This window comes from Cervus canadensis, chromosome 8, assembly GCF_019320065.1.
Source record: "Cervus canadensis isolate Bull #8, Minnesota chromosome 8, ASM1932006v1, whole genome shotgun sequence".
NCBI classification, from domain to species: Eukaryota; Metazoa; Chordata; class Mammalia; order Artiodactyla; family Cervidae; genus Cervus; species Cervus canadensis.
Genome location: NC_057393.1, coordinates 857,944 through 881,708, shown reverse-complemented (window position 1 = coordinate 881,708; position 23,765 = coordinate 857,944). Strand labels below are relative to the sequence as shown.

General features: G+C 51.5%; 2 protein-coding genes and 1 non-coding gene across 5 annotated transcripts in view; 1 reads left to right on the top strand and 2 right to left on the bottom strand.

Moving 5' to 3' along the window:
* Positions 1-1,388, bottom strand: part of CFAP46 (cilia and flagella associated protein 46) — a 96,049-nt gene extending 94,661 nt beyond the window's left edge. For all 3 annotated transcript variants that reach the window (XR_006270787.1, XR_006270788.1, XM_043476002.1), the window contains exons 1-3: positions 1,253-1,388; positions 555-679; positions 278-409 (exon numbers count right to left, since the gene is read on the bottom strand). Coding sequence is in view for 1 of the 3 variants with exons in the window: in XM_043476002.1 (XP_043331937.1) it covers positions 278-409; positions 555-679; positions 1,253-1,301 (306 nt within the window). In the remaining 2 variants the exon portion in view is untranslated. The remainder of the gene's footprint in view (positions 1-277; positions 410-554; positions 680-1,252) is intronic.
* LOC122446147 (homeobox protein Hox-B4-like) overlaps positions 1-23,002 on the top strand; it is a 30,332-nt gene extending 7,330 nt beyond the window's left edge. The window contains exon 4 of the transcript XR_006270789.1: positions 22,988-23,002. The gene's annotated coding sequence lies outside the window, so the exon portion shown is untranslated. The remainder of the gene's footprint in view (positions 1-22,987) is intronic.
* On the bottom strand, positions 18,680-18,751 carry TRNAC-ACA. Its single transcript has one exon. It is a non-coding gene; the product is annotated as a tRNA-Cys (tRNA).
* Positions 23,003-23,765: the final 763 nt, after the last annotated feature.

Sequence of the window (23,765 nt, the reverse complement as noted above, 5' to 3'; positions counted from 1 at the left end):
AATGCAGCGTCGCACTCCACTGAAGATGAGCCCGGTCACCCAGCTCCCAACAAAACCACGCTGGAGGTGGGGGCGAGATGTGGAACTCTGAGGAGAATCAAAGGGACTCGGGGGAATACAGCAGGGCCAGCGATAACGTATTCATCTCAGGACGGCAGAGGAGCTACGCATGCCCTTCGCCGTCAGCAGACTCAAGGTTGTGTACTCCAAGGCTTCGTCACTTAAAAGGAAGAGAATCAGGGGGACCCAGCACGCGGGGCTCAGGGCTGCCTCTCACCAGGTTTTCCGTGGACTTGGGGGCACACAGCTGGGCCCTGCACAGGTGCGCCCGGCCCAGAAACTGGGTGACCGGCCCCTTCACCTTGAAGTACATCTGGATGCAGTCCTCACTCACCTCCCGCTGCCCCATCTGTGTGAGAACAGAGACCCCGAGAGGCTGGGAGGCTGAGCAGCCCTTGGACCACTCACCAGGGGCCCCACTTCCCAATTCCAGTGAAAACCAGGAGATCGGGGTCCCCTGAAGCTGCGTCCCTAAGAGCCCTGGGACCAATCACCTTCAGGGCCTGCTCTGCACATAAGACAAACAGGTCGGGGCTGAAGCTCTCTGTGGGGTCGAACTCGGACTTGCCCAGGTTGGCGGACTTAATCAACTGGTAAGCCCTCTTCAGAGCGTCAGCGTCTACCAGGAGAGGAGTGAGGAAGACGCGGTCATCAAGCGGCCACCGCGCCGCAGAGCAGCCGTGGGGACGGTCAGGAGGCCCAGGACCGGGCCGGAGTCGGGCAGGCTGGGCCCCGCTGGTACGCCCCTCTCCAGGCGAGGAGCCCAGGGGCAAGGTGCTCCGAGACCAGCCCCGAGAACCCCGCGGCAGCCCTGCGGCTCGGGCTTCGGGAGCCCCGCGAGGTGAGTGATTCTGAGGAACAGTTGGAAAAAACGAAAGCTTTCCTTTAAAAAGGCGCCTCAGTTTGCCCAGGTCAGACACATCCTCGAAGTGATGGCTTCAAGGGGTCACTGGATCAGGTAGGGCGGGGGTCAACAGGGTAGGGAGGGGGTTCTGGTGGGCCCCGGGGTCTCCCCATGGGCTGGGATTCAGCGAGTCCCCGGGCCTCCCCGGGGGCGGGGGACGGGCGGGTTCTGGGGTCTCCCGGGGGCAGGGATCCCCGGGTCCCGGGGTCTCCCCAGGGGTTGGGATCCAGTAGGTCCCGGAGTCCTCCCGGGGGTGGGGGTCAGGGGGTCTCGACCTCCCCCGCCCACCCTGTTGGCTCTCGGCGCGGGCCAGCTCCTGCGTTATGACCAGGTCCATGGCGCCGGTGTCCGAGGTCCCCACTGCCCGAGGTCGGTTGGTTTTCTCTCCGCTGGGCCTCGGGGTTGCCTAGCGACGGAGATGGACGCGAGACTACGGGTCGGCGGCGGGACCAGACTTGTCCGGAGGCGCATCGCGCCGGCGCCCACCAGCCCCGCGGAGAGGGCCTGGGGAGGGGTCTGGGGAGGGGCCTTGGGAGGAGCCGGGGCGGGGGCCGGTGGAGGGGGGGGCGGGCCGGGCGGAGCCGGGACCGCACCCTCGCCGGCGGGTCCACAGCCCTGCCCCCGCCGCTGCCCACGCCCCTGGCTGGGCTGCAGACCGCAGCTGCCCCCGGGCCGCGCTGGATTCTGGGGGTCCCGGTTGGGTGTCGCTGATCCAAGATGCCTCAGCTTCCGGCCCTGGCCCTCGCCTGAGTCCCTCCTGCTGCTGCTGCTGCTAAGTCACTTCAGTCGTGTCCGACTCTGTGCGATCCCATTGACGTCAGCCCACCAGGCTCCCCCGTCCCTGGGATTCTCCAGGCAAGAACACCGGAGTGGGTTGCCATTTCCTTCTCCAATGCGTGAAAGTGAAAGTGAAGTCGCTCAGTCGTGTCCGACTCTTAGCGACCCCATAGACAGCAGCCTACTAGGCTCCTCCATCCATGGGATTTTCCAGGCAAGAGTACTGGAGTGGGGTGCCATTGCCTTCTCTGTGAGCCCCTCCTAGCCCCCCAGAAAGTGGCCCTGTTCCTCAGCATGTTCACTCATGTGTCCTGCAAACAGTTCTGTGACCCCTGCTGCTCCCTGGGGCTGATCTGGGCCTGCGGGGTGGACGGGCCGCCCCCGTGGGGGAGGACACGACACCCTCATGAGTATCTGTGCGCCCCGCCCTGCAGGGGAAGCAGGGAGCCTGCCCTTGGTAGAGAAGATCCATCCCTGGAAGGGCGTTGGGGGAATGCCCAAGTTCAGGGCAGATGTGCTGAGGTCTGAAAGAGGAGACAGTGCTGGACAGAGGAGGGGTGAGGACGCCAAGGGAGTAGCCTCTGCTGAGGTCTGGAGGGCGGGGACAGGAGAGGCCACCGGCAGGGCAGGTTCCCCTTCCTACCAACTGAAAGGGTGTGCGTGGGTCTGAGCATGTTCCTGGCCCCAGGGGAAGACTGATGAGAGGGCGCGGGTGAGGAGTGTCGCCCACCGGCAGGCCCGCAGGCTGAGGGCAGGAACAGAGCGCAGTCAGTGATGGCTGTGGGGCTGGGGAGGGCCCGGGGCCCACAGCAGAGACTGCACACCCAGGAGGTGGATGGGGCATGGGGTCGCCCCGGGACACCCTGGGAAAGGGTGGGTGCTGGGAGACTCGGGGGTGGCAGGCCTTCTGTCTGGGACAGGTGCATCAGGGCCGAAATTTGTGGGAGGAGAGGTCAGGGCTGGAGGTGCAGGCCTGTAGGGAGGTGCGCAGAGGGGATGGGGTGCTGGTGAGATTGCAGAGGGGGAGCGGGATCCCAAGGTAGCCCTGGAGACCCCTGAGCCTCAGGCAGCAGGAAGAACTTCAGGGAGACGGAGGGGAGACTGGAGAGGTGGACAGGACGCCATGCAGGGCTGAGTCGGGGAGCCAGGGGAAGGGGCAGGGAGGGGTCAGCCAGTCACACGAGGCCCAGATGGTGGTGAGGTCAGCTCCGAGAAGTCCTGTCCGGTTTAACAGCACCCAGGAGGAGGCCAGTGGCTCAGGAATGGCGTGTCTCTAATAGGGCGGCAGGGGGTGGGGGTGGCGCGGGTGGGAGAGTGAGCATGGGGAGGAGTGGGAGGGAAAGACTTGGATCCATAATTCTGTCCAGAAGTCCAGCTCCTAATGGGGAGGTGATGTGGGGCCTTTGGGGTCTGGGGAGGGGTCTTTTAAAGGTTTATAAGACAACTGAGCACTTTTCAAGTTGATGGGCTTTTATCCATAAACAAAGTGATCATGGAAGTTAAAAACCCTGTGGTATCTCCAGAACACTGCACCTAGCAGAACCAGCACCGCGGCGGATGGCCCTAGCAGGACCAGCGCCACGGCGGAGGGCGACCGTGTGCCCTGACAGCCAGCAGAGGAGGGCAGAGATGGAGCGTTCTAGCAGGACCGGCGCCACGGCGGAGGGCGACCGTGTGCCCTGACGGCCAGCAGAGGAGGGCAGAGATGGAGCGTTCTAGCAGGACCAGCGCCATGGCGGAGGGCGACCGTGTGCCCTGACGGCCAGCAGAGGAGGGCAGAGATGGAGCGTTCTAGTAGGACCAGCGCCCCGGCGGAGGGCGACTGTGCCCTGACAGCCAGCAGAGAAGGGCAGAGATGGGGCATTTAAAACAGCATCAAAACCAACTACTGTGGAATAAATTTAACAAAAGGTGTGTTAGGACTGATCCACGGAAAACTAGAAGCCCCCGTGAACCCCAAGCTCGTGAACCAGGGCTGACCTGTGACCCATCCTTCTCTCCAGCCTGATCTTTCCTCTTGGCACAATCTCAGAGTCCCAGCAGCCTTTTGGAAATTGGCGGTGATTCTGAAGTTTACATGGAAATACAAAGGGCCTGGAATGGCCGAGATCGCCTTGAGGAAGAACAACAAAGGTGGGGGGCACGCCTGGATTTGGAGACTTACTCTAAAGCCGGGGTGTTTCGGACAGTGTCGTGTTGGTGAAAGACAGACAAATAGACGACAGGACAGACAGTTGAGAACTGAGCCACATGCGCTTGCCAGATGTGCCATTTCGAGAGGGAAAGGCGAGTCTAGGCAATAAGGATGCCAGTACAGCTGGGCAGTGAGGGGCCAGGGACCCGCATCATACCTTGGACACAGCTGATTTGAGGTGGGCCACAGATAGACTTTGAAAGAAAAATGTAAGTGGGTACAGCTCCTTGAGTAAAACAAAATACTTCGCCAGGAGAGGGCGGCAGACAGGACCAGTGGTCAGCCAGTGGCCACCTTGCCTGGGAAGCTGACGGAGACCAGGTGATCTGGGGAGGGGTGCTGGGTGTGGAGGAGGGTGGGGGGTGGGTGGAAAGAGGCTCCTGTGGGACCTGGGTTGGGGGCTGTGAACCTCAATTGGCACCCTGTCCCCTTGAGTCTCCCGCAGGGCCCAGCTGATCACATCCAGAGCTAGAGAAGGTCCCCTGGGCCCAGGGGGTGGGAGGCTGAAGGAGCAGGTGAGGGGCTGCAAGTGCTGGACAGAGGTGACCAGGAGGGAGAGCTGGCAGGCAGAGGCGGAGCAGGGTCTTGGAGCCCTGCACTGCCTGGGCCCCTGGGGACGTGGCCAGAGGAGCCCAGCAGGCCAGCCTGGGAGGAGGAGAGCGTTGTGGGCTGTTTGACGGTGGCCAAGGGGCAGCCGAGCGGCTCTCCCTCACTCATCCTCCTGCCTTCAGGGAGGTCTTCTCTCTCCTCCCCTCATCCTCAGGAATCAACCCTGGTTTGGGCAGGAATGAGATGGTCCCGGTACCCACCTCCCTTATGAGCAGTGTTCTGGTCACTGTGACGTGGCCGCAGGGGAGCGTCCTCACAGGGAGAACACTTCTCTTTGGCCCTTCCTTTTGTCTGCTGCTGGGAGAGTGGCTGTGAAAACCAGACTTTGAGCAGCCACTTTGTGCCATGAGGAGGAGACCTCGTGCTGGGTGAAGGAGCCCTGTCTCCTACGCAGGTGGCTGCTCCATCAGGGACCCTCGCGGGAGGGAGAAGCAGACTTCTCTCTCTTCTTGACTCTGCAGCTGCTCCTTGTTTCCTGAGAAACCCCAGCTGACATCATCACCAGGGCTTTAGCGATGCCCATGGGTGAAGGTTAGGGCCCAAATGCAGACCCCAGGGCAGTGGTCCGCTGGTCCACTGGAGAAGGGAATGGCAGACCACTTCAGTATTCTTGCCTTGAGAACCCCATGAACAGTATGAAAAGGCAAAAAGATAGGACACTGAAAGATGAACTCCCCAGGTCGATAGGTGCCCAATATGCTACTGGAGAAGAGTGGAGAAATAACTCCAGAAAGAATGAAGGGATGGAGCCCAATCAAAAACAATGCCCGGTTGTGGATATGACAGGTGATGGAAATAAAGTCTGATGCTGTAAAGAGCAATATTGCATAGGAACCTGGAATGTTAGGTCCATGAATCAAGGCAAATTGGAAGTGGTCAAACAGGAGATGGCAAGAGTGAACATCAACATTTTAGGAGTCAGCGAACTAAAATTGACTGGAATGTGTGAATTTAACTCAGATGACCATTACATCTACTACTGTGGGCAGGAATCCCTTAGAAGAAATGGAGTAGCCCTCACTGTCAACAAAGAGTCTGAAATGCAGTACTTGGATGCAATCTCAAAAATGACAGAATGATCTCTGTTAGTTTCCAAGGCAAACCATTCAATATCACAGTGATCCAAGTCTATGCCCCAACCAGTAATCCTGAAGAAGCTTAATTTGAACAGTTCTATGAAGACCTACAATACCTTCTAGAACTAACCCCCAAAAAAGATGACCTTTTCATTATAGGGGATGGAATGCAAAAGTAGGAAGTCATGAAATACATGGAGTAACAGGAAAATTTGGCCTTGGAGTACAGAATGAAGCCGTGCATATGCTATAAAGTTTTGCCAAAAGAATGCACTGGTCATAGCAAACACCCTCTTCCAACAACACAAGAGAAGACTCTACACATGGACATCACCAGATGGTCAACACTGAAATCAGATTGATTCTATTCTTTGTAGCCAAAGATGGAGAAGCTCCATACAGTCAGCGAAAAGAAGACTGGGAGCTGACTGTGGCTCAGATCATGAACTCCTTATTGCCAAATTCAGAGTTAAGTTGAAGAAAGTAGGGAAAACCACTAGACCATTCAGGTATGACCTAAATCAAACCCCTTATGAATATACAGTGGAAGTGAGAAATAGGTTCAAGGGATTAGATCTAATACACAGAGTGCCTGAAGAACTATGGACGGAGGTTCATGACATTGTACAGGAGACAGTGATCAAGACCATCCCCAAGAAAAAGAAATGCAAAAAGGTAAAATGGTTGTCTGTGGAATCCTTACAAATAGCTGTGAAAAGAAGAGAAGCAAAAGGCAAAGGAGAAAAGGAAAGATATGCCATTTGAATGCAGAGTTCCAAAAAATAGCAAGGAGAGATAAGAAAGCCTTCTTCAGCGATCAATGCAAAGAAATAGAGGAAAACAGTAGAATGGGAAAGACTAGAGATCTCTTCAAGAAAATTAGCGATACCAAGGGAACATTTCATACAAAGATGGGCAGAAATGGTATGGACAAAAAGGACAGAAATGGTATGGACCTAACAGAAGCAGAAGATATTAAGAAAAGGTGGCAAGAATACACAGAAGAACTGTACCAAAAAAGATCTTAATGACCCAGATAATCATGATGGTGTGATCACTCACCTAGAGTCAGACATCCTGGAATTCAAAGTCAAGTGGGCCTTAGGAAACATCACTACGAACAAAGCTAATGGAGGTGATGGAATTGCAGTTGAACTATTTCAAATCCTAAAAGATGATGCTGTGAAAGAGCTGCACTCAATATGCCAGCAAATCTGGAAAATTCAGCAGTGGCCAGAGGACTGGAACAGGTCAGTTTTCATTCCAATCCCAAAGAAAGGCAATCCCAAAGAATGCTCAAACTACCGCATAATTGCACTCATCTCACACGCTAGTAAAGTAATGCTAAAAATTCTCCAAGCCAGGCTTCAGCAATACGTGAACCATGAACTTCCAGATATTCAAGCTGGATTTAGAAAAGGCAGAGAAACCAGACAAATTGCCAATATCCGTTGGATCATTGAAAAAGCAAGAGAGTTCCAGGAAAACATCTATTTCTGCTTTATTGACTATGCCAAAGCCTTTGGCTGTGTGGATTATAACAAACTGGAAAATTCTGAAAGAGATGGGAATACCAGACCACCTGCTCTGCCTCCTGAGAAATCTGTATGCAGGTCAAGAAGCAACAGTTAGAACTGGACATGGAACAACAGACTGGTTCCAAATACGAAAAGGAGTAACATCAAGACTGTATATTGTAACCCTGCTTCTGTAACTTATATGCAGAGTACATCATGAGAAACACTGGGCTGGATGAAGCACAAGCTGGAATCAAGATTGCCGGGAGAAGTATCAGTAACATCAGATACGCAGATGACACCACCCTTATGGCAGAAAGTTGAACTAAAGAGCCTCTTAATGAAAGTGAAATTGGAGAGTGAAAAAGCTGGGTTAAAACTCATGAAAGAGGAGAGTGAAAAAGCTGGCTTAAAACTCAAGGTTCAAAAAACTAAGATTGTGGCATCTGGTCCCATCACTTCCCGGCAAATAGATGGGGAAACAATGGAAACAGTGAGAGACTTTACTTTGGGGGGCTCCAAAATCACTGCAGATGCTGACTGCAGCCATGAAATTAAAAGACACTTGCTCCTTGAAAGAAAAGTTATGACCAACCTAGACAGCATATTAAAAAGCAGAGACATTACTTTGCTAACAAAGCTCTGTCTAGTCAAAGCTGTGGTTTTTCCAGTAGTCATGTATGGATGTGAGAGTTGGACTGTGAAGAAAGCTGAACGCTGAAGAATTGATGCTTTTGGACTGTGGTGTTGGAGAAGTCCCTTGGACTGCAAGGACATCCAACCAGTCCATCCTAAAGGAGATCAGTCCTGGGTGTTCACTGGAAGGAATGATGCTGAAGCTGAAACTCCAATACTTTGGCCACCTGACGTGAAGAACTGACTCATGTGAAAAGACCCTGATGCTGGGAGGGATTGGGGGCAGGAGGAGAAGGGGACGACAGAGGATGAAATGGTTGGATGGCATCACCGACTCAGTGGACATGAGTTTGAGTAAGCTCTGGGAGTTGGTGATGGACAGAGAGGCCTGGTGTGTTGCAGTCCATGGGGTCACAAAGACTCGGACATGACTGAGTGACTGAACTGAACTGAAGGGCAGTGGGAGGAAGGGGCAGACATCTGACATGTTTTCTGACACAGTTTTCTTGGGTAAAGTTTAGAGCCCAGTGCCTGATAAAATATGCATACGCAGGTCCATGCATGACAAACGCTCCCTCTGGATTTCACTTTGAAACCTAAATGCCATTCTTCCTTGAGTCCAGAGCTGTGTCCCACCTTGAAGGGAGGAGGCTCAAATCCCCGCCAAATTAGCCAGAGATTAAGCCCTCACAGATGGTTCTCAAACGAGTCTTTGTTTATTCATGAAGACTTCACACACTGTGTGCACAGTAGTTATAAAATATTCGCTGCCACCAAGGAGGCGTCTCAGAGACACTGTGTGGTAGGAGACTTCCAGAGTCCTAGAGCATTAAATACATTAAATATTAAAGCTTGTGTTTCTGGTTTACAGCTGCCTTAAACATTAAGAAGACTGGAAAGCAAAGTTATTCTTGCAAGATGGTGTGTCATTTAGCAAAGGCATTTCAGGTCAGCCTTGCTGTTTGCTTTATTTGCCCAAAAATCAAGTTGGAAATTGTGGGACACCACGCATTCACCCCTTGAATTCTCCTCCCCTCCCTCCAAACGCGGGGCGCCTGGAGGAGCCCGGACAGAGGGGCCCGGCGTCTGCCCGGGTGGGGCCCACATGCCTCTCCTCGCCTCAGACTCACCTGTGCGCCTGCGCCCACCAGGAGCAGGATGCCCCTGGGCACCTGCCGGTACATCAGAGTGGCATCAGGTCACCCTGTGTGGCGCAAGAGGTCTGCCGCTGCGTTGGCGAGTGTAGGTGAGGGTAACACAGGGCCCGGGGGCACCTCCCACAGGGCGAGGGTGGGGGGAGGAGGGGAGGAGGGAGGAGGGGAGGAGGGAGGAGTGGAGGAGGGGGAGGGGGAGAGGTGGGAGAGGGGAGGGGGAGGGTAGAGGTGGGGGAGGGGAGGGGGGAGGGGGAGGGTAGAGGTGGGGGAAGGGGGGAGGAGGGGAAGGGGGGAGGAGGGGAAGGGGGGAGAGGGGAAGGGGGGAGGAGGGAAGGGGGGAGGGGGAGAGGTAGGGGAGGGGAGGGGAGGACCTGGTCACAGCCAGAGCTCCAGCTTCTGAGGGAGGGAAGGCCCTGCTCCTGGGAACATCTGACCTGCCATCTGTGCCTCACCCTGGAGCGCAAGGTTGTTCTGCGCTTTCTTCCCAAACAAATAATTTAGAAACTTCTCTTTTTCCCTTTTTTTTCTCCGGGTACTCTTGAACTGGTTTCATAACATTGTAATTATGTGTTCCTTAGAGGTTCTCTAGAGCTTGTGAAACTGAACATTTTCTTTCTTGTTTTGAGCTGGTGTGTGATGTGTGTATATGGTTCTGTGTGTGTATGGTTTGTGTGGATACATACATGTGAATATATGTTTGGGCATCTATGGGTGGGTGTGTACATGTATATGGGTGCGCACATGTGAGGGTGTTGTAGGACTTTGACAACACTCATTTGTGGTAACTGGCTCCTCCTGACTGAGTTTGTTAATTTATATTTTCCTAGAAAAACATTCATTTCACCCAAATTGTAATATGCATGCCGTTGAACAAAGTCATTTATGGTTGTTTTCCATTTGCTCTGTGTCTGGGGCTATTTTCTGCTTCTGATTTCCTAATTTTGTGTGTCTCTCTTTTTCTTGATTGTTAGCTAGCTTATTTTTTATTTTATTCTTTTCCTTCTTTAAAGAACCAACTTTTGGATTTATTTATTGGTCCGATCATTTTCTGTTTTTTAAGTCATTTCTTCTTTAGTTTTTATCTCATTCTTCTGTCTGCTTAACTTAGCTGTATTTTTAGTTCTTGAATTGGGTGCAAGAGTTATTATTTTCACCTTTTCTTGTTAATTAATATAAGTAGAAAAGGGTGAATTTCCATCTGGGCACTCTATTAGCTGTATCCCATGATTTCTGACATGTGGTGTAGAAGCTTGATTCTCTACTAGCTGGTGGGGAGTAGGGTGCCCGTTGGCCCATTGCCGAGGAGACTGGTGGATGCCCGTGAGGTCTGAGGCTGGAGGACCTGGGATCCTGCGGACGGGCGGGGACAGTGAATCAGGTTCCACGGCAGATCTGCAGCTGTGCAGATGCGCGTCACACGGGACAAAGACAGCATCGCCTGAGGTCACTTCTCTGCCCGCCTGCCTTCACCTTTACAGAGGGCGACCCCTGACCTCCCAGCTCTGAGCCCCCGGAGCTGCGCCTGCTGCCCAGACAGGCGAGGGCAGAGCCGGATGTTGAGTCAGCGCCCTCAGTTGCCTGCTCTCCCAAGTCGGGCGCGTTTTCTCAAGCGGTGAGGTCTCCCAGGATTGCCTCCTAGACCTTCTGTCCCGAAGGTGTCTTTCTTCTGTGGCTCAGTAGTTTCTTACAGAAGTTGGAGGTTTTTTGCTTCCTGCCGCTTTAGCTCCTGTGTGAGCAGAGCGCGCCGGCCGGGCGGCAGCTGCCCTGTGTTCCCGAGGCTCCCTGCCCTTGAGACTGCCCCGCGGCGCCCGACACGTCAGCCCGAACACCTGTCGTCAGAAGCTATAACGTGGCTGCAGCCTCCCCTTTGAGGACACGGTGCGCCCGGGTTCTGCCAGGTCTCCGCGCTCCCCGGGCTTCCCTGCCTTCGCTGCGTCTGGTCCTACACCACATGCGCCGGGTGTAGGTGGCCTGCCGTCCGCACCGTGGGTCGTCCCCTCTGTCGTCTGGCTCCGTCTTCTCCTGGAGTCCAGCCGCCTTGCCGCGGCCTGGAGGTGCTCACTCGCGCACACGTGGTCGCATCGCTGCTACAGGACTTTGTGGTATAGGTCCGGGTGTTATAAACAAGGTTACCACGCACTCACTGCCGCTGTGCCTCGGAAGAGTGTTTTCCTCTCTTTGGGGCAAAAGCTGAGCAGCGGGAGGCCGAGGTCCAGGGCAGGCGTACACTCGCTTCACGAAAACTGCAAACTCTTTCCCAAAAGACTGCACCACTTCTCACGCCCACCACGGCTGGAGGATGCCTGGTCCCCGGAATTCCCTGGATATTGGGCGACCCTTGGTGTTACTGTCTGTGGTTTTAACTGTTCTCGCAGGTGCAAAACGGCATTTCGTCGTGGTTTGAGCTTGCGTTTCCTTAGTGATGAATGATGTGGACCACACTTCTGCACTTTTGGGCCTTTGTGTGTCTGACTGTATGTCTGACTCTTTGACCTTGGCTTCCTCAAGAGCTGCTCCTTGCATCCAGGGTTTTGGGTCATTAGCACAGAACTGCTGACACAATTGAGGAGCCATAATTTTCTGCGTCTGTGGTTAGTCTTCCCTTCCCAGAACTAATTTTGTATGTTGACTTTTCCTTTGATTTTTTTCTTGATTCAATTATCAATTGCTTTAGAGATTTCGTTGTTGTTATTACTTTGCTTTTTTTTTTTTTTTTTTAAAAAAGAAAGGTACAGCAATAGTGACCCAGCTGGCTCCATGGGCCCTGCACAGACCCCAACCCACCAGGACATTCATCGGCCCCCAAGAGTGGTCACTCCGGTCTGGGTAGCCAGGATTTGGGAGGGACTGGCTGCCTGCCCTGCCCCCATCACCAGCCAGTAGGACCCAGGCAGCCTCAGCCCAGGAACCAGGGGGGCACAGGTGCCTCCTTTCTCTGGCCCCTAGACGTGGACGTCACCAGAGACCCCAGGTGGGCACAGAGGGTGGATCCCGGGGTGCAATGAAGTGGGTTCAGGTCACCGTGGTTTGGAGGAGACCTAAAGGCAAGCGTGGGGGTGAAAGGCCTCCCAGTGGGACGGGCTTGGGGGCCCCGGGAGGCTGCGCCCTCGAGATGAGTTGGGGAGCCTGTGACCTTCCTGGTGGGTCAGAGCTGGATGGGGGAAGGTGACAGTCCTGGCGGGTTTGGTCTGGACGCTGAGGTTGTGGGTCGGAGTTGAGCCTCAGGTGTGATCTGGCCGAGGTTTGTTATAAATCTGGCCCCACAGTTTCTGGGCCCCCCTGGAGATTCCCGTCCTCAGATCGGTGGGGCCTGGGGCTCCTGTTCACGTGCTCCGCACCCTGATCCGGCAGCGCCTCCAGGAGATCACACGCCCTTTGCTTCTGGCCGAGCCCATTCCTCAATGGTCCCAGAGGGCCATCCTTACCCCTGACCTGCCCCCTGGCCAGCCAGCTGCCTGCAATCTTGGGCCAGGGCCCTTGGCTGCATCTTTTCCCAAGAAGGAACCATGTGGCCAGGCCGAGCATGGAGCCCGCTGCTCAGGGGGGACTCAGGGGGGACTCAGGGGTGCCCGTGAGGCCTGACCTCCCCTTTCCAGAGCCCGGCCCGCCCCCTCTGCCCCCTGCCCCCTCCCCTCTTTGTCCCCCTTACCCCCTCTGTGCCCCTCCCCACTCTGTCCCCCACCCCCACTGTCCCCCATGTCCCCCTCCCCGTCCCCCTCCCCCTTCTGCCCCCTCCCCCTTCTGTCACCATCCCCCCTCCCCTTCTGTCCCCCTCCCCCTTCTGTCCCTCCATCCCCCCCTCCTCTGCCCCCCTCCCCCTTCTGTCCCCACCCCTCCCCCTCTGTCCCCCTCCCCCTTCTGTCCACATCCTCCTCCCCTTCTGTCCCCCCCACCCCCTCCCCCTGTCCCCCTCCCCCCTGTGCCCCCTCCCCCCTCTGTCTCCCATGTCCCCCCCTCCCTCCATGCCTGCTGGGGTCTAGCCCCAGGAGGATCCAGCGGAATCCTCAGGATGAACGGCGTCGGCGAGAGAGAGACACGTAGGACTGGCCTTGATAGGGCCAAGTCTGCTAGGGAGAGAGAGAGAGAAAGAAAGACAGAGACCAGACTAGGAGTATGCAGCAGAGTCTGGCAGATGTTTTATTTTTCACCATAGCCTTTATACCCTAAGTCGGTACATTTCTAAGGGGCAGATAGGCACACAGACTTAGTTTAACATTATATCAGCTTGTCCTTCACGAAACCAGGTGTGCTCTGTATATTTTTGTTTATGAGAGTCTTTTCCCATAGATTTTTTGTACATTATCTTCTGGCCTTGAGCTTAGCAGAAAACAGAAAAGTGGCAGTCTCATGGTACAGCAGGTTGTAACATAGTAGAAGTACAATCCTGTTAACACAAAGGTCAGTCTTTTTGCAGAAATTCTCAGCTAAATTTATCTAAAAAGTTTAACACACAAAGACTCTGTGGCTCTGGAGAGGCAGCCCCTGTTTAGCACTCCTGGTTAAAATTAACAGTTATCTTATTGTTTTTACAATAAGGCTAAACTCTTTACAATAAAGCCCTTTACAATAGGGCTAAACTCTTATTTTACTAGATCTCCAACTATATTAACAATAGTTTCCACTGCACAACCTCAGCACATTAACATCAATCAAACGTTGATCTAATAACCACTTTTAAAACAATGTTTTTTGTATTCTCTAATAGGGCTTCCTCACTCCCCCCAAAGGGCTCTGTGCCTATTAGGGCCTTTTTGATGGTTAATCTCTATGTATAATATCTTTTGGCCTTCAGGCCTGTTGACAATTTATGGCTTGCACCTGGTGCAACTTTAAGCAACTTCAGTAGCCGACCCTGTCTTATTTGTGGTTAATCTATTTTCTTTCTATTAGGTGTCATCTCCAAGGGAACTAGATAGGATTACATTTTTACAGAACAGAAATGCAAAGGATTGCAAAAACAGCAGATATGGCACAAAACAAGCTCTTAGTCCAAAAGTTAATTACCTGCAAGAAGTCGCCAGCTAATCTCTATCTAAACTGTTTTCTATTAGGCGTATATGTGGCTATAATATTTGTGGGGCTTTTCTCACCCCATGGAGGGACCTATGCTTAATAGTTTCTTTTGTTAGCGTACTGTGCTTAGGATGTTTAGAACAATCATGAGCATTTTGTGCAATGGGAACACATATTTATCAAACAAGCCAGAATGCCAGCAAAAGGGTTTGAATTGAAGCATTTCCTTCATCCCTGGCCCCTTCATAGGGTACCAGCGTCCAGGAGATTTATTAATTGCGGTTTTAAGTTGGTCCTCATTCAGTGAAAGAGGAGCAGGAGAGCTCTCGGCAGGCAACACAAGAATTTGCAGCAGGACAAACAAGAACAACAGCAGAAAAGGGGGGAGGATACAGGGTGGGGTAGAGGCTGAGGCCAACCTGGAGGGTCCCTTATCCTAGACGGCCTTGCCTGCCCGGTATTTTCTTCATGACCTCGTCACGGGCGGGACCCCCCATAATGGCTCCCGACACGTGCCCCTCCCCCTCGTCCCCTTCCCCCCTCCATGTGCCCTGCCCTCTGTCCTGTCCCTGTCCTGGGGTCTGCCTCCCTGAGGTCACCTGTGCAGACTTAACAAGAGGGGGAGGGCTTGTGTCTCCAGTCCTCTATCTTGATCTAGAACTGAATTGGTAGACTTAGCAAAAATCAGACATACACAGGAGGACACCCAATTACACTGGAATTTCATATAAAAAGTTCATTTTTTATATGAATATGTCTCATAAAATACTGCACTGACCAAATACTGCATGACTTGGATGTGTACTAAAAAATAGTATTTGTTATTTACTAAAATTCAAAGTTAATGAGACATCTTATGTTTTACCTGGCAGCCTTACCCAGAAGCTTCAAACTGAGAATTTTACATTCAGCCAAACTACCACCCAAATTGCTGCAAAAACTCAGGAAATGTGGCCCTAAGAGCCCTTCCTGAAGAGCCCAGGAGAAGTCTCTAGTCATGGGAGACTGGCAGGGGTAGGAGCGTCTCGCCCAGAGCAGGGGGCCTGGGCTCCCTGGGCCTCCCTGGGCTCCCGAAGCCTCTGGGGCTTAGGGCCGCGGGACAGAGGTGAGTGCTGAGGAGTTACAGAGAAATCATTTTAGAGGAGAGTTGTGAAGGGAGGGGAGGGAAAGAAGGTAGAAACCTGCTTTTAAAAAATCATTTAAAATTGATGTATCTAGAAGCATATTTAAATGTGTAGAACAGACCCTTGGTAAATTAAGGAAGATGTTACTCATGAAGTTTGACTGGTGGACAGGAAGGCCCGGGGTCGATGGAGTGGAACACACCCGGAACACCATGGTCACACAGGAACCAGGAGACCGTCCCCAGCAAGCACGCCCTCCTCCGTGTCAGGAGGAGCCCTCAGCACCAAGGTGGGGCCGTCACGGGTGATTTGCTGAAGCAAGAAGACAAAAAATAATAAAGCAGAAAGCTTTGCATAAAATTTTAGAATATAAATAAATTAAAGATATGAATTAAATAAAACAGAAGCAAATATAAATATGTAATAAGACCAATTTAATATCAAGAGAAATAAAGAGACCAAACCCTCCAGTTGAATGAAAAAGACTCAAATTGGAGCACAAAGCAAAGCTAGTTGCTCGCTGTTGAAAGCGGCACACAGTTAGGGGGCCTGGGAAGGCTGAACGGAAAAGCCGAGACACAGACCGGAGAGGAAAGGCCGGAGACAGAGCCGGAGAAGGAGGAGGATGCGGAGACAGCATCTGGGACCAGCCAAGCTCAGCATCAAATCTGAAAAGACCGATCGAGAAAGAAGAGAAACATTAATATGGGAGACTTTAATTCTGCCTCAGTTAAGGACATATCAAGCAGACAAATGTAAGATTTTATATATTAATGAGTCCTCAGATTCAGATATCTAGCTGTAATATATATATCCTGCTGAAAACAGAGAATCAACTTTTTTTTCAAGTACCCAGGGAACATTCAATTATTGATCATGAATTGGGTTACCAAAAATCCCTCAATATAGTCTCCCGAAGTAGAAACAGTAGAGACAATTGTCTGATCATAAGACAAAGCACACCTAGAATTCAGCCATTCTAGGGGCTTCCCAGGGGGCACTGTAAAGAACCCATCTGCCAATGCAGCGGATGTGGGAGATGCAGGTTCCATCCTTGGGTCGGGAAGGTCCCCTGGAGAAGGAAATGGCCACCCACTCCAGTGTGCTTGCCTGGGAATCCCATGGACAGACAAGCCTGGGGGCCCATGGGGTCTCAAAGAGTCGGACACAACTGAAGCGACTTAGCATGCACACGTACTTTAAACAATTGTCAGATTCAAGAAGAAATCACAACTTAAATCTGTCAAATAGAGTATTTCAAAATAACCAGAGGGGAGGTCGTGCACCCTCTTGCCAAAGACAGTGCTTAAAAATAAAATAAATGCTTGTGATTATAAACCAAGCATAATATTAGCCTTCCAACCCAAGTTTTAGAAAAGAATGACCTAGGAAAAATGCAAGGAAATAATTAAGATAATAATAGACAATAATTAGAAAACAGAAGAACCAAAGCAGTGATAGCTAAATTCAACACATCGCTAGCCTGTCACTAATTAAGAAAAATTGAGGAAGCACAAATACACAAAATAATAAATGAAGGATAAACCACATAGAGACTTAAAATTTAAAATCCTAAGAGAGTACTTTGCTTTATGGATGTTTTTCTAGAAAAATGTAAAGTATACAATCTATCCCAGAAGAGAGAAGGTATCTCAATGGACAAGTTGCTGTAGAGGAAATAGTGGAAGCTATTAAAGAACTATCCACCCCTAAAATTAGCCAATTTCACAGAGACAGTGTGCAGAATCTTCTAGGAAAGGGTAACTCTGTCACTACTTCCAGAAGATTAGAAAAAAAGAGAAGGAACTGCCATATTCTTGGATAGAAAGATTCAGTATTACAAAGATGCTAACTGCTTTAAACAGAATCAATAATTAATGCTATTTAAACAGTTTCAGAGTACGGAAGAAGGAAAGCTTACAGACAATATTTATGAAGGCAGAACAATATTGATATTCAATTTCGACAAAGGGAGAACAAATGTAAGAACTACAAACGAGTCTTGTTTATGAATGTCAATGTAAAAATCTTAAATAAAATATTAGTAGAATGCAGTAACACGTAAAGAATACTGAATCGTGAGCTGGTAGGATCATCCTAGGAATTCAGTGATGGTTTAACACTGGGAAATCTATTCTTCTCAATCAGCATGTTACCACCTCAAACAGAAAAATATATAACTATTTCCATAGATGTGTAAAAGGCATCCCTAAATAAATTATGTAGAAATGAGCATTTTCCAAGATCCTGCTTGATATGTGAGTGAAAGTCACTCAGTCGTGTCCAACTTTTGGGACCCCATGAACTATACAGTCCATGGAATTCTCCAGGCCAGAATACTGGTGTGGGTAGCCTTTCCCTTCTCCAGGTAGCCGTTCCCTTCTCCAGCGGATCTTCCCAACCCAGGGACTGAACCCAGGTTGCCTGCATCGCAGGCGGATTCTTCACCAACTGAGCTATCAGGGAAGCATCCTGCTTAATGGGGGATATTACAGTGATTAAGTCAGAACACGACAGAGTTCTACACCACCTTGACGTAATTTGTCAAAAGGAAGGAAGAAGTGGTCAAAATGAGAAAAAAGGTAAAAATCACTGCTCTTTCAGAGTGGCGTGGTTTTATACCTGCACACTCCAGGGACACTGTTAGAAATAAGAGGGTTCCACAAGGCCAGCTGCAAAGTTGATTGTAACAATCCATAGACTTCCTATTAGAAAACGGCCAGTTAGGAGAAAATGGGGAAATGACCCGGTTTACAGTAAGCACAATAACATAGATGGAATGTTATCTGTTACATTTTATACATTTACATCTATGTTGCATTAGATAGATGAAAGAGGGAAGACATTCCCAAAGAAAACTTTACATGCTATGTGTGCTCAGACCCTCAGTCGTGTCTGACTCTATGTGACCCCAGGGACTGTGGCCTGCCAGGCTCCTCTGTCCATGGGGATTCTCCAGGCAGGAAGGCTGTCATTTCTTCCTCCAGGGATTTCCCGACCCAGGGATCAAACCCACATCTCTTTACTTCTCTGTCTCCTGCATTGGCAGGCGGATTCTTTACCACCTGGGTCAGGAAGGGAATGGGCTTCCACCTGGGGAAGGGAACAGCCACCCATTCCAGTATTCTTGCCTGGAGAATTCTGTGGACAGAGGAGCCTGGTGGGCTACAGTCCATGGGGTCGCAAAGAGTCGGACACAACTGGGTAACTAACACTTGCTTACCTAGGACCACCGAGGAAGCCCTTAAATGCCACTGAAGATCCAAAAAGAAGGCTGGAAATAAACAAAGAACTGCCGTATTCTTGGATGGAAAGACCCAGTATTACAAAGATATCAATCCTCCCTGAAGTAACTGAAGGGCTTCCAGGTGACTTAGACAGTAAAGAATCTGACTGCCAATGCAGGAGACTCGGGTTCCATCCCTGGGTCAGGAGGATCCCCTGGAGTAGGAAAACTGATGAGTTAGGTTGTAAAGAAAGAAAAGAAAGTAAAGTCGTTCAGTCATGTCCAACTCTTTGCGACCCCATGGACTGTAGCCTACCAGGCTTCTCCGTCCATGGGATTTTCCAGGCAAGAATACTGGAGTGGGTTGCCATTTCCTTCTCCAGGAGATCTTCCCAACCCAGGGATTGAACCTGGGTCTCCTGCATTGTAGGCAGACGCTTTACCGTCTAAGCCACCAGGGAATTATGAGTTAGGTTGTAAGTCAAGGGTAACTCCGGTAATAATGTCAACAGGGAGGGGTGTGTGCCCGTGTTTAAGAGCTGGCCAAGTGCACTCAGTTTTATTCTGGAAACAGACGGTTGACTCCTGGCAGCAGGGCTGGGGGCAGTGTTTGGACTCACGTGCAGGACGGTGGCCCGGCCGGGGGAGGCGGGAGGTGCCAGCTTCCACCAGGCCCCTCCGACCACTCGGGGAGGTGGAAGCTGCGGCCCGTGCCCCGCAGCTGCACCGGCCCAAGGCCTGCCTCGTCGCCCTGTCCTCTGAGGACGGCCGAAGTGTGCTCATGTGACAGACGGCTCTCTGGCGTCACCTTCAGCACCCGTGTCTTTCTTCAATGAATTGGGGGATGAAACCAGCTCTGGCCTTAGTTTTAAATAAATGGCATTGAGAGGGTCAGGGAGAGGGCGGCCGGGCACCCGATGGCCCAGGCATGGGCATCTGAGGGTCTCTCATTATTCACTGAAATATTCACAAGAGCTTGAAAAATTCAGCATCAGTGGTTTGCCTGCATTCCATTATTGATGAAGAACATGGCTTTTCTCTTGGTGAGGCGCTCCCAATGTTTTTCAAGAAAAAAAGGAGAGCAGCAGCCCTCTGTCTTGAGACTGAAATTAAAATTTAAACGACCTCCCTCCCAAAGTGGAGACTGAATGAAGTGTGTGGATGCTGGCGACTGAAAGGGGGAAATATAAGCGCTTTTTGTTACCCATTTTGTGTGTGTCAGTTTTGTTCAGGCCACTCTCCCGAGTGACTCTGAGCCCCACTGGCTTCTGCGGACGCCTGTTCAAGTGGTCTGTCCTTCCCTCTGCCCTGTTGGGGGTGTCCTGGGTCCTTAGGGGTTTGGGGGGCGGGGAGGAGGCTGGGTTTCACTTCCTGGGCACAAAGTCGCCTCTGAATGGACGTGGCCCCAAGGCTCCCCCTCACGCTTCCCCACATGCGGTGACTCCGGGAACACCCCAGAGCCTCAGGTCAGAAGGGAGATGGGCCGGGGGGACGGGTGTCCACGCGTCGGCCTCCCGGGCCGCCCCGCAGACCAGCATAAGCTGACAGCCTCCCGGGCAGAAGTGCACACGAGGCCCTGACCCCACTGAGGCTCCAGGAGGCTCCTTCCCGCCTCCCCCAGCCCCCGGGGCCCCAGGCGTCCCCGCCCAGTGACCACATCCCTCCTGCCTCCCCGGTCATCACGGGATGCCCACCCCACCTCATCTCTGTCTCAGATCCCCCTCCCTTTCCTCTCAAGAGGACGCCAGTGGCTGGATTTAGGGTCCACCCTAAACCCAGGACGATCTTATCTCCAGGCCGTGAATCGCATTTGTCATATCCATAAAGTCACGTCCATGGGGACCAGGGGCTAGGATGCGGACACTCCTTCTTTGGGACAACATTCAACCAACCGCACAGCGATCCCACGTTTGGGGGAAGGAGAGCTTTGGAGTGGCCGAGGTCCTAATTCAAGTTTATTTCAAGATTTTAGTAAAAGAGCTCCCAAACCTGCAAGGATTCACTGTGTGAGGAGTGGGGGGCTCCACACCCCCTCCAGCAGCCCTATGGCACTGTGGGTGTCTTGCTGTCCATCTCTGTTCCTGGTGGGTTCCCTGGAAACCGGCCCCCAGCCTCGGGGACCTTCCCAGAGTCACCTCGTCACATAAATCAACATAAACTCCCAGCGGCGGGGCTGCTGGGTCGCATGCACCCTGCTTCCAGTTTGTTGAGGGATTTCCGCACTGTTTCCACAGAGGCTGCACCGGTTTACATTCCACGTTCCCATGTTAAGGTGACTCAGATGGTGAAGAGTCTGACTGCCAATGCAGGAGACCCAGGTTCAACCCCTGGGTCGGGAAGACCCCCTGGAGGAGGAAATGGCAACCCACTCCAGTATTCTTGCCTGGAAAATTCCATGGACAGAGAGGCCTGGCGGGCTACAGTCCATGGATGGCAAAGAGTTGGATGAGTGAGCAAATAACATTTTAACAAACTTCCCCAAATCAAATTTGAATGGAATCTCTTTGGCCTCAAATTATCTTTGGGATTTTCCAGAGTGTCTGGAAAATCTCAGATTTGTTCTTTCTCCTTATAGAGAGGATGTTGAACTAATGAGGCTGATTTGATCTGTTAAATGACAAGGAGAACATTGTCCAGTAGAAACAATGATTAATAACTTTCTTTAGGTTATATTGGCATGGAGTGAAAAAGTGAAAATCAAAGTGTTGGTCGCTCAGTCGTGTCCGACTCTTTGCGACCCCACGGACTGTAGCCCGCCAGGCTCCTCCTCTGTCCATGGGATTCTCTAGGATACTGCACTATAATGGAATGTTCCTCACCACCTTGATGTCATTTGACAAAAGGAAGGAATAAGAGGGGTCAACATGAGGAAAGAGGTAAGAATCACTGGTATTTCAGGGTGGTGTGGTTCCATACCTGCACACTCCAGGGGCACGGTTACAAATAAGGGGGTTCCACAAGGCCAGCCGCAGAGCTGATTGTAACAATCCCCAGACTTTCTATTAAAAAATGGCCAGTCAGGAGAAAATGGGGAAGTCACCCTGTCTACGGTAAGCACAGTGACAGCAATAACATAGATCAAGTGCCCAGGAATAAACCTCACATCAAAGAAGGCTCTAAGTGATATGTGTGGTCAGACACTCGATCACGTCTGACTCTTTGGCAACCCCATGGACTATAGCCCACCAGGCTCCTCTCTCCATGGGATTTCCCAGGCAGAAAAACTGGAGTGGGTTGTTATTTCCTTCTCTAGGGGATCGTGCCGGCCCAGTGATTGAACCTGGGTCTCCTGCATTGTAGGCAGATTATTTACCATCTGAGCCACAGTTACTAATATTCCGAAGGAATATACAGAATTCCTAAAAACTTGTTAATGTCCTTATTGTCCATGTAATCAGTCATATTTCCAATTATTATTTTAAAATATGAAGTATGTCACAGAAATAACCACATTTACTTGCCAATCACATGATTTTCTTTACAGTGAACTCTCACTAGATTCTTAACCACCCTGCTTTTACAGCTTTTGTTGTTCACAGTTACTATTTTACTCTTGTTTTTTCTCTGAGAGTGTTTCTAATCAGCAGCAGGAAACAGTGCTTCACCTGCAAGGCTATCACAAAGAATCCTGACAAGTCCTGTAGAACACAGGCTTCTGGTAACTTTACAGGCCATGCCTTTGGACTTAGAATTGCTAAAGCTCTTAGGGGGAAACTGATTCATAAAACAGCCAGCCTCAGATTGAGCAAAACAAGAACTGATTACCTGGAACTTCCCTGGTGGTGCAGTGACTGAGACGTCGGGCTCCCACGGTGGGGGTGGGGGGTGGCGGCGTGTTCGATCCCTGGTCAGGGAACTAGATTGTCCACACCTCAACTAGGAGTACACACGCCGCAGCTAAAGCACCCACCTGCCGCAACGAAGACCCGATGCAGCCAAATGTTTTTTAAAAAGGAATTAGTTGAATGAACTGATAAGGACGGTTATAATTTTTATAACTTTTTCTTTGACACGCTGTTGGTTCTTTGATGTTTAGTCCTCCAGATCTGCGGCATCTCTTTTCTCTTTTTTTTTCATCTGTAACTTACAGCAATTTGGTAAAGCAGACTTTTGTATAAAAAGCAATGAGACATCTCTCTCTCTCCCTGCCTGCATGCTCAGTCTCTCAGTTGTGTCTGAGTCTCTGCTGCCCCATGGACCGTAGATCGCCAGGCTCCAATGTCCATGGGATTCTCCAGGCAAGAACACTGGGGTGGGTTGTCCTTTCCTCCTCCAGGGGACTTTCCCAACCCAGGGATGGATCCTGCGTTGGCAGGCAGATTCTCTACCTCTGAGCCACCAGGGGAACCCCTCCCTGCCTGATCCTTCTGGAATTCAGAAACTCTTACTGAATATTCTTATGTTCATGGCAATATAGAGATTTATATAAATTAAATAAAAATTTGTTCTCCTTATAATAAAGGACACAATTGGGTGGGTTCTTGCCTTGGTTTCCTAACCTGGACAGGTTTTTTTTTTCTGTGTTTTATTTTTCTGGCTGCACCGCACGACATGAAGGGTCTTAAGTTCCCCAACCAGGGATGAAACCTGTACCACCTGCAGTGGAAGTGAGGAGTCTCATCCCCTGGGCCGCCAGGGGAGTCCCTGGAGAGGCTTTTAATTGTCTGATCTGAGATTTCTCATCACTGCCTTCACAGACCCAGTAACGCTCCTTGGTGCTACTAAAGCTCCTGTCGAGTAGAGGTTATGCAAAGAATCACTGTTCTTGCTACACTTGTATCAATAATTGGGCCAAGTTCAATGAGACGAGACCTATTTTGCAAACAAATTAGTCTCACTGTGATTATCCTTGGTGAAAATGGGTTCTGGTTTTACTGAAAACTGTGTTTCATAGAAAACGGTTGTATGCCTGTTACCAGACCCAGTCCACTGGCCGTCTCTGAGGTTTTGTCATCTCCCTGCAAACTGGACCGAGCCCCACATCCCACATGTTCCCCCAAATGTCTGCCCGTGGCTCTCCAGACCACTGTTCCCAGCTCCCCTTCCACGTCTCTGGCTTGGAGTCGCTGAGAACCTGACCGCCCCTCTCCACACGCGGGAGCTGACACCGTGAGGTAAGCCTCCCACCTACTCTGGGTGGGCCTCTCAGGGCGTGATGACCGCCGTGATTCTGTTGGAGACGGCAAGCTGCAGCAGGAGAACCCGCTGGGGGCCATGTCCATCCCGCCGTGGAGCGGGGCTCTGAGCTCAGACACAGGAGAACCTGCCTGGGGCCACGTCCATCCATCCCGTGGAGCGGGGCTCTGAGCTCAGACACAGGAGGTCTGCCGGGGGCCACGTCCATCCCGCCGTGGAGCGGGGCTCTGAGCTCAGACACAGGAGGTCTGCCGGGGGCCACGTCCATCCCGCCGTGGAGCGGGGCTCTGAGCTCAGACACAGGAGGTCTGCCGGGGGCCACGTCCATCCCGCCGTGGA